Raw genomic sequence first — 10889 nt, 5'->3', positions numbered from 1 at the left:
ATAAAACAAAACAGGACTAATGAGACACAGCAGTCTAGGGACAAGGACTAGAAGGCAGGAGGGGATAGGAAAGCTGGTGATAGGGAATCCAAGTTTGGGAAGGGACAGTGTTGACATGTAGTGGGGTTGTTAACCATTGTCATAGGGCAATATGTGTACTGTTTAATAAGAAACTATTTGTTCTGGAAACCTTCATCTAAGGTACAAAAAAAAATTTTCTATATGAGATCGAATTGACAGCAGCAACTCAAAAGGTTTGATGGGAAGCCTAGGGGGCAGTGGGTTGAAGATAATGGTGATGGAATAATTTGGAAAAGGATAGTGAGAATAGCAGCACAACTGGAAGAATGTAATCGATATTACTGAATAGTACGTGTAGAAACTTTGAAAATGGTGTAACTTTGGCTATGTATATTTTCACCAAAAAAAGGTCCTCCAAGGTCAAGAAGGGAAAGTGTTGACATATTGTGGGGTTGTTAACCAATGTCATACAACAATATGTGTACCGACTGTTTAATGAGAAACTATTTGTTCTGTAAACCTTCATCTAAAGTACAATAAAAAAGTTTTTTTTTTTAAATTAACACACCAAAAATCAAACAAAACCATCTGCTGTCAAGTCCATCGTGACTCATGGTGACCCCATGTGTTACAGTGGAACTGCTCCATAGAGTTTTTTCGGTTTTTAACTTTACGGAAGTAGATTGCCAGGCCTGTCTTCTGTGGCACCACTGGGTCAAACCACCAATCTTTAGGTTAGTGGTTTAGCGCAAACCGTTTGTGCCACCTAGGGACGAATTACTTAATAAGCAAGGAAAGCAGGTGCTTATTGGTGCTTACTGGTGAAGAAATTGCAAATCAAGTACCTCACTATCAATGTGAAGTTTGCAAAATTGATTTTCTAAGTGCAGAGGCCAGTCCTATGACAATTAAGTGACAAAACACACAGATGTGTTTTATTTGGTTCCATCATGTTTTAAAACTTAAAAAATTACTTACTAACATGAAAATTGAGAGAAAACATAAAAATTCAGATTGTGAAATTCACTTGGAAAATAGATCAGCAACATCAGCATGGCTACATGGCTGAAAGGAAATAAATGCAAATGGCATCAATTCCTTTTTCTTCCTCAATGGCTGATTTTTCAGAAGGAGATCACCAGGGCTTTCTTCCCAGGCACCTCTGGTGGAAACTCTTTGAATTTGTTTCCTGTTTCCACCACCCAGGGCATGCTACTGTCTAAATTTTGTTACCTGATTTAATCCTGTTTTCTTACAGGAAACACCCTTGGCTACTTGAAATTCCCTTAGGCAGCTCTTCCCCAGCCCCTAGACAAGATTAGGGCACTCTGTTACATAGTTTATACTACATCAGCCTCTCTTAGCACATTTGCACAGAAAGGTATTTTTTTTTAAATTATATCAGGTTATGGCACTTTAGAACATTCTAATTTGCAAACTGGATTTTTGTTCTAATTCTGTGATTCAGTTGCACTGGAAGGGGTGGGGATACAAATATTTCTTGCCTGTCATGGGAAGCTTGAAACCCTCTCTCCCCTCAAGAATCTGCATGCAAAGGGCAGTGAGGACAGTGGGAGGGAAAGCCTGAGAGTCCACCCAGAAAATGCTGGAGGGGAAGTGAAAGGGGAGGTTGAGGGGGTGGGGAGTGTAAGAGGAGATAAGAGCAAGACAGGATGAGACCTTAGGTCAGGTAGCTAGTGTAAAAAGGGGGTGGGCTCCTGCTTAGAAAAAGCAGACAAGTTTAAGTGTGAAGACCCACAGTAAGAGCCCTGCTTGGGCACCAGGAATCCCAGGGGAGGAAAGTCTTCAAGTGCAAACCAGCTGGCCATCTTGGGAGTGAGACCGTCTCCCCAGCTGCCCCTAGGACACGGGCAGGTTGTCATTCTCTGAGCTGGAGTGATCTGTGAGTGCTTGCCTGCCTTTGGGAAGACTTCTGTCATGTGGTGCAGTGGTTAAGAGCTCGGCTGCTAAACAGAAGGTCAGCAGTTTGAACCCACCAGCCATTCCTTGGGAGAAAGATGTGACAGTCAGCTTCCTTAAAGATTACAGCCTAGGAAACCCTATAGGGCAGTTTTACTCTGTCCTATAGGGTCAGTATGAGTTGGAATCTACTTGAGGGCACCTAACAATAACAACACCTCCATTTAGAAGTCGCTGAATGCTCAAACAGCTAAGCACTCGACTACCAGCTGAAAGGTAATGATTCGAACCCACCCTATGGAGGAGTTCTGCTCTGCACACATGGTGTTGCCATGAGTCAGAGTCCACCAGACAGCAAACAATCACCATATCCTTTCAAGCCCTGTCTAAATAACTGTGTCGACTCCTACACCCACCCGATAAATAGCTCAGGACCCAGAGAACCTGGAGCTAGGGTGATGGGGCCCAGGACAATCCAAAGAGGAGGGGGACTCCCACACCTGGCCCAACCTGGCCACATGCCCTGGGCCTGGCCCTGTGGCCCATCCTCATTCTTTCCTTTGAACTACAATTTGAATGAAAGATTTTGGCAACCACTATGGACCACAGCCTGACATCCGGTCAGGTCAGGCTGGCTCTGGACCGTGATTGGAGGCAGGTTTAGATGATTCAGATTAGATTATGTGAGTTTAAAAGGGGTGGGGGCTTCTTGTTAGGTCTCAGACACACTTTTGGAGAGCAAGCGGAGAGCCATACAGGCACAGGAAGCCTCTCCTGGACTCTGGAGAAATTTCTCAAGGACGTGGTGGCAAGGACACACCAGCTTCTCTCTCCCTGTGGTCGTGACTGGCAAATACTGAGCCACACTGAATCACTGGGACACACAACTTCAGGAACTGGTGAGCTAAGATATTTGGTATCCTCAATTTTGTTTCTCTTAAACCAGAGATCAGAAAACTTTTCCTGTAAATGGCTGTTGTTAGGAGCCGTTGAGTCACACCAGACTCATGGTAACTCATGTACAACGGGATTAGACCCTTGTGATCCATAGGGTTTTCACTGGCTAATTTTCAGAAGTATCACCAGTCCTTTCTTCCTAGTTCATCTTAGTCTGGAAGCACCACTGAAACATGTTCAACATCATAGCAGCACAACAGCTTTTACTAACAAATGGGTGGTGGCTGTACTTGAGGTGTATTCACTGGGAATTAAACCTGGGTCTCCTGAGTGGAAAGCAAAAATTCTACCACTGACCCACAACTGCCTTCTAGATAATGTTTTATCCTTGGCGGCTATGCGGTCTCTGTTGCAATTACTGAACTCTGCCATAATAGTGAGAAAGCAGCCAAGACAGTAGCAGTAAATGAATGATCATTACAGTGTCCCAACGAAGCTCTATTTATAGACACTGAAATCTGCATTTCATATAATTTTTATATGTCAAGAAATATTCTTTTTCAAAAACTAAAAAATGTAAAAGAATGTAAAGAAGCATTAAAATGTAAAAATAACTAAAATAAAGAACTTAAAAATGTACATTCTCAGCCTGTTGACAATATAAAAGCAGGGCAGACCAGTTTGACAATTCCTGTTTTAAACCATTGTTTGCCAAAATGCAGCTAGCAACTCACTAGTGAACTGTGAAATTAATGTGGTGGTCTGTAGTCAAGTTACAAAAAAGAAACAGTTTCTCTTTGAATCTAAGGTGTCATCAATTGTAAGATACCACATTATTACTATTTTTTAAATAATATTTTATTGTGTTTTCGGTGAAGGTTTACACAGCAGTTTAGATTCCCATTCAGGGACAGAGTACCCAATAAGCAAGGCAAGCGAGTGCTTGTGGTGCTTACCACATGCCATGTGCTGCTCGTTCACTTAATCTTGTAGCCTTGCTATTGGGTAATCCATCCCTGTTCTTATTCAACAACTTCTACACAAATTCTTCAGTGACAGTGGTTACATCTTTAGATGTCGTGAACATTCTCAGTATTTCCCTTCTGGTTGTTCCATTTCCATTAATCTAGTTTCCTGCCCCCTTACATTCTTATCTTTGTTTAAAAGTAGTTGTTGACTCTTTGGTCTCATATAAGTGATTTTTTTTTTTTTTTTTTTAAAGGAGCACAGTACTCACGGGTGCTATTCTTTTTTTTATGAACCAATCTGTTATTTAGCTAAAAGGTGACCTCAGGGGTGAGTTTTACTTCAAGGTTTGAAGAGCATCTCAAGGCAATAGTCTTGGGGAGTTCTCCAATCTCAACCAGTCCAATAAGTCTGGCTTTTTGTTTTTTGGTTTGTTTTTTGTTTTCTTAGGAATTTGAGGTTCTGACCCACATTTTTTTCCCATTCTGTCAGGGTACATCTATTGTAGTCCTGATCAGAACTGTTGGTAGTGGTAGCCAGGCACCATCTAGTTTTTCTGATCTCTAGGTGGATGATGTTGTGGTTCCTGTAGACTATTAATCCTGTAGACTAGTTTCTTCTTTGAGTCTTTGCTTTCCTTCTTCTTCTTTTTTTGCTCCAGATGAGTAGAGACCAATAGCTGTATCTTAGATGGCTGCTCGCAAACCAAACTAGGATGTAGAACATAAACTTTACAAACTATATTATGCCAATCAACCAAGATACCCTGTAAGACTATGGTCTTAATCCTTCAAACCCAGGAAACCAACTTGATAAGGTGTTTGGTTAGGTCTGAGAAGTATCCGTAACTGTGCCCCGTATGTGCTTTATTATATATATGAATATATGTGCATGTAACCACATACATGCATATGTGTATATATATATATACACATACATGTCTTCATACATACATATATAACTGCACATATATTTTTTGGTTGTTGCCGCCGTTTTTTCAAAATTCTATATACTGTAGCAATTACCAAAGGTCCTTTTTTTCTTGTCACCTTTTAGTGACATCATTTACCTTTGTCAGGCTGCACACACTTCATTCTCATTGGGTGTTACCCTTCCCATCATCAAAAATAACAAGTACCTATTATCTAAAGAGTGAATCCTCCTCCTCCCTCATCCCTGGTAACCACTAATGAACATTAGTTTCTGTACATTTGCCTGTTCGTGTCATTTCATAAAAGTGAGAACATACAATATTTGTCTTTTTGTGATTGACTTCTTTTGCGCAACATAATTTCCTTCAGGTTCATCCATGTTCCAAGATGTTCTGCGAACTCAGTTTTCTTTATTGCTGAGTAGTATTTCATTGTATGTATGTACCATATTTTACTTATCCATCCATCTGTTGATGGATGCTTAGGTTGTTTCCATCTTTTTGCTATTGTGAATAGTACTGCAATGAACTTAGGCATGCTTGTTCCTGTTTGTGTCACTTCTATTAGATCCCTAGGGTATATACCTAGGAGTGGAATTGCTGGGTCATATGACAGCTCTAGAGCCCTGGTGGTGCAGTGGTTAAAGAACTTGGCTCCACCAGCTGCTCCTTGGAAACTCTATGGGACAGTTCTACTCTCTCCTATAGGGTCTCTATGAGTCAGAATTAACTCAACAGCAACGAGTTTATTGCAGCTCTATCTCTAGTTTTTTGAGGAACTACCAGACTATTTTCCACAATGGCTGTACCATTTTGCATTCCCACCAGCAGTGGATGAGGGTTCCAATTTCTCCACATCCCCTCCAACACTTGTTATTTTCTGTTTTTGTTTTGTTTTTTATCTTAGCCATCCTAGTGGAAGTGAAATGGCATCTCCTTGTGGTTTTGATTTGTATTTCTCTGATGCTGAACAACGTTGAACATATTTTCAAATGTCTGTTGGCCATTTGAATGTTCTCTTTGGTAAAGTGTCTGTTCCTGTCCTTTGTCCAGTTTTTGATTGGATTATTTGTCTTTTTGTTGTTAAGTTGTAGAAATTTTCTATATATCTAAAATATATATTAGACACTTATCAGTTGTGTCATTCCTAAAAAATTTTTCGCCGTATATAGGTTGCCACATTATTTTTGATATCACTCTGTCTTAGTTATCTAGTGCTGCTATAACAGAAATACCACAAGTGGATGGCTTTAACAAACAGAAATTTATTCTCTCACAGTTTAGAAGGCTAGAAGTCCAAATTCAGGGTGCCAGCTCCAGGGGAAGTTTTTTTCTCTCTGTTGGTTCTGGGAGAAGGTGCTTATCATCAATCTTCCCCTGGTCTAGGAGCTTCTCAGTGCAGGGACCCTGGGTCCAAAGGATGCGCTCTGCTCCTGGTGCTTCTTTCTTGGTGGTGTGAGGTCCCACTCCTCTCTGCTCAATTCTCTCTTCTATATCTCGAGAGAGATTGACTCAAGATACAACCTAATCTTGTAGATTGAGTCCTGCCTCATTAATATAACTGCCTCTAATGCTACCTCATTAACATCATAGCGGTTAGGGTTTATAACACACGGGGATAATCACATCAGATCACAAAGTGGTTGACAACCACACAATACTGGGAATCATGGCCTAGCCAAGGCGACACACATTTTGGGGGGACACAATTCAATCCATAACACACTCTAAAATAAAAGAATATAAACAGACTACGAAATACTATTGTTAAGATGCAATCTGATTTCAGAGATGTTAAAATATAAATATAAGGGTGCCCTTAGAATCAATGAAATGTGTTAATGGCATAAAAGGTATCACAGCATATCCCACGTAATGAGGGTATTATTTTACAAAATTTCTGTATCCACATCTACATCTATTTATAGCATTTATGTCCATATCATTCCTGTCAATATCTATCTATAAATAAACACTGGCTAAATTTTTCCCTTGCATGATAGTGTGAAATCAGTTCACTACTGGAGTTCATTAAATTCTTGGAGAACCTATAATTAGCGAATTAGAGTCTGTTGTACACATAAATTATCATATTAATAACAGCTACTATTTATTTATTTAACAAAGATTTAGCACCTACTATAGGAGCCCTGGTGGTGCAGTGATTAAAAGCTTAGCTGCTAACCAAAGGTCGGCAGTTCAAATCCACCAGCTGCTCCTTGGAAACCCTATGGGATGGTTCTACTCTGTCTTATAGGGTCGCTATGAGTCAAAATCAGCCTGATAGCAATGGGTTTGGTTTGGTTTTTCAGTATATTCTAGAGGCAAATTTTAGCTATCTTAAAGGGTATGCTTGTTATTAGGAGGAGGTGGATGAGATGTCTAGGGCACAAAATTTAAGGAGGCACTCACTCTGAGCTGTACAAACTGTGCCTCCTTAAATCTGCTTTCTGAGCACCTCACCTACCTCACTCTAGTCTGGGCTCCGCAAGAGGGGGTGTTCAGCAGTTAACCTGCATTCTGAGATTGCAAGGTTGAAGAGAGAAATTTGTAATTATTGGCAAATAGACGGTGAAGACATGCGGCTGGATGAGAACATAAGAAAGTGTGAGAGGCTGTGGTGTTCCAGGTATGGGCTGTGTACTTTACAAGTGTTCCTTCCTTAGTGGCTTCATCTTAGCAATGTTAGTGTTTTATATAGCAGAGACCACAACCTGTAATTTAAAGCTCCAGCTCTGAAATCAGATACACTGAGGTTTTAATCCTGGCTTAACCTCTTACTTTACTAGTTGTCATTGTCGAGTTGATCCCAACTCATGGAGACAGCATGTGTGTCACAGAATAGAACTGTGCTTCGTAGTTTTCAATGGTTGATTTTTCAAAAATAGATCACCAGACCTTTCTTCAGGTGCCTCTGGATGGACTCTAACCTCCAACCTTTTGGTTAACAACTGAGCGCGTTAACTGTGCCACCCAGGCACTCCAACCTCTTACTAGCTGTTACAAATTGCTTGAACCTGTTTTCTCACATTTAAAATAGGGATGCTAATAGTTATCTCAGGGTTCTGGGGGAGGATTAAATAAAGTAATGGTTTTCTCTTTCTAAATAAATACTGACTTAAGTGATATGGTTATACTTAGGTGGCAATTTATATAAAAGAAAGCACTGGAAGTTGAAGGGACCAATTGCTTCAAGCAAAAAATCCAAAATGGCAGCTCTCTCCTTGTGTGAGGAAGAACAAGAGCCAGAACCACAGAAGAGTGTAAAAGAATCCAAATATGGCAACTGTGACGATGAAGATGCTGATCTGATCTTCGTTGGGGCGGATCATGTAAACTAAGATGCTGAAATTCACTTTGTCAGGGTGATTTCAAATTCTAAACCAGTCATTTCAAACGTTTTGAACAGAGTCACCCCGGGTTCATACTCAAAAAGAAAGAAAGACCACCCCAGTCAAGGTACTGGTCATGCATTTCAGCCTGAAAATCATAGGACCTTTACATCAAAAGAGATGACCATCTTGCCAGTTTCTCAGCCTGAATCAAGATCCGTAGATGATCCTATTATTGATTGTTCATCCACACCCTGTTACAAAAGGAGATCACAACATATCGTGTCTCATAATTCCTTAGATTTGTTCTTACCATGGACTCAGCATGTAGTTGGCGCTGCTCTTTCTGTAGGCAGTACAGATGAAAGTCCTCATGATTTAAAACAACTTTCCACTTCTGATATGAACAGTGGAAATCCCAAAAGGCTTAAACTCAGTGATGCAATCTCAGGGGGATGTTCTTTGGTTACCCTATCTGGTATCTCTCCTACAGTTAACACTAGTACACCCTCAACAGGTGTTCACACCTCGTCAAGTAGTGGTCAAAATGAAGAATCGTTTCCTCAGGCTTGTGCAAATGATATGATACATTTCAGTCTTAGGAATCCAGTCATAGAAAATAGCTTTGAATGACTGCAGGAAACAGACTTTTCAGGAATAGCAAATCAACACGAGACCTTTGATTCCAAGAAAAGAAATCTGATCGTGTTTCTTCATGACTTCTACTATGGAAAACATGATGGAGATGGGCAGCCAGAACAGAAAACTCACACAACCTTTAAATGACTTAGCTGCCTGAAAATTCTAAAGAATGTAAATTTTATGAATCACATGAAGCACCATCTGGAACTTGAGAGGCAGAGAGGTGACAGCTGGGACAGCAACACCACCTACCAGCACTGCTATCGGCAGGTTCCCACTCCCTTCCAGCTACAGCACCACATTGAAAGTGTGCTTATCACCCAGGAACCCTCCACTGTTTGTAAAATCCGTGAATTGTCATTTGAAACAGACCATGTTCTCTTACAACACAAGAAGGACACACATAAGCATGGTGAAATGCCCTATGGGTGCCAAGTTTGCAATTACAGATCATTGGCCTTCACTGATGTGGAAACCCACTTTAGAAACTGTCATGAAAACACTAAGAATTTGCTTTGTCCATTCTGTCTCAAAATTTTCAAAACTGCAACACCATACATGAATCATAATTGGAGGCACTGGAACAAGACAATCTTGCGGTGTTCCAAATGTCGCCTAAAGTTTTTAACCTCAAAGGAGAAAATTGAGCATGAAACCAAGAACCATCAAACATTTAAAAAGCCAGAGCAACTGGAAGGGTTGCCTCCTGTGGGCAGGGGGAGCTTATTATTCAAACTTCAGTTCAATGAGGATCAAAAGGCACAGCATCTATTACTGTGAGCACAACTGACCCTTGGCTGTCAACTGCAAGAACTAAAAAGAGAATAGCTATGAGGACTAGATGTTCCAGACTCCCTTGCAGCTAGAGTCCTAGCTAAAAATTATGTTTTACTTGCTTCCAGGAACATTAAAAGGCAGAAGTGAGGTTAGGCAATCTGTAGTCTTGGCTGTAGATTCTAAAAAGCAGTATCATCTAATGTGGGGTTTTCCAGTGAAAATTCTTCAGCTTGCTAGTGTGAAGAAGTAGCCCAAAAGTCTCTTTTATGTCCCATCCTGGTCAACACTGCCCCCTCGCCCCCCGCCATTCTGACTTATATGAGCATAGAATAGTTTTGCCTGTTTTTGAACTTTAAATAAATGGAACCATAACAATAGATTCTTGTCTTTGACTTCTTTTAAATAATGTGTGAGATGCATCCTTGTTGTGTGTAGCAGCAGCGCATTGTTTTCGTTGTTGGATAGAATCCCATTGAATGAATATGGCAGTTTTATATATTCATTTTACTTTGAGGCTGATTATTTTGCTATTTTAAATAAAACTGCCATAGACATTTTTGCATGTCTTTTGGTGGACATCTGCATTAATTTCTCTTGGATATATATAGCTATGGGGAGAAGTGCTAGAACTATATATATTTAACTTTAGTGTAGATACTGCCCGTCACTTTTACAAAGTGACTGAAACAATTTATATTCCCACCAGCAATATTGAGAGTTCTGTTGCTACAGATCATTTCCAACATTTGGTGCTCTCTAATTAAAAGGTTACTTAGAGCTATTCTCTTGAAGTTGTAGTGGTATCTCATGGTGGCTTTAATTTACATTCCCCTGATGAGTAATGATCTTGGACATATATTTTTTCATATGGTTATTAGCCATTTGGATGTTATCCTCTCTCATGAAGTGTCTGTTCAAGTCTTGATTTATTTTTTTTTTAAACTGGGTTTTCTGTCAACTGGAAGGGGCGTAAGGGAATTGCTGGGGTGCTGAAAATGTCCCATATCTTGGTGCAAATGGTGGTTTCATGGGTATATACATTAAGGTTGGTACTTCATGTGTCCTATTTAAGAAGCCTTTGGTGGCACTTCAGAAGAAAAGCCTGGCAAATCTACTTCTGAAAAATCAGCTATTGATCACTCTATGGAGGGTAGTATATCTAAGTCAGTAGTGGTGTAATAATATGGGTCGAGACAGAGAGAATGGTTATACAACATGAATAAAGTAACCAATGTCATTGAATTGTATATGTAGGGATTGTTGAATGGTATATGTTCTGCTGTGCATATTTTCACCAAAAATAAATAAACAAACCCTATGGAGCACAGTTCCGCTCTGACACACATGGGGTCACCATGAGTCACAGCTGACTGGATGGGAACTGGTGGTGGTAGTGCCTACCA

General features: G+C 40.2%; 1 protein-coding gene across 1 annotated transcript; it reads left to right on the top strand.

The window, feature by feature from the left end:
* Positions 1–7818: 7818 nt before the first annotated feature.
* Positions 7819–9575, top strand: LOC101342120 (zinc finger protein 280A). The gene is given in 2 exon segments (XM_004391278.2): positions 7819–9417; positions 9420–9575. Coding segments are annotated over 2 exon segments (1629 nt in total). The 5' UTR covers positions 7819–7944.
* Positions 9576–10889: the final 1314 nt, after the last annotated feature.

This window comes from Trichechus manatus, unplaced genomic scaffold, assembly GCF_000243295.1.
Source record: "Trichechus manatus latirostris isolate Lorelei unplaced genomic scaffold, TriManLat1.0 scaffold00157, whole genome shotgun sequence".
Lineage (NCBI taxonomy): Eukaryota > Metazoa > Chordata > Mammalia > Sirenia > Trichechidae > Trichechus > Trichechus manatus.
Note: the sequence above shows the minus strand (reverse complement) of the source record. Positions and strands in the feature narration are given on the sequence as shown.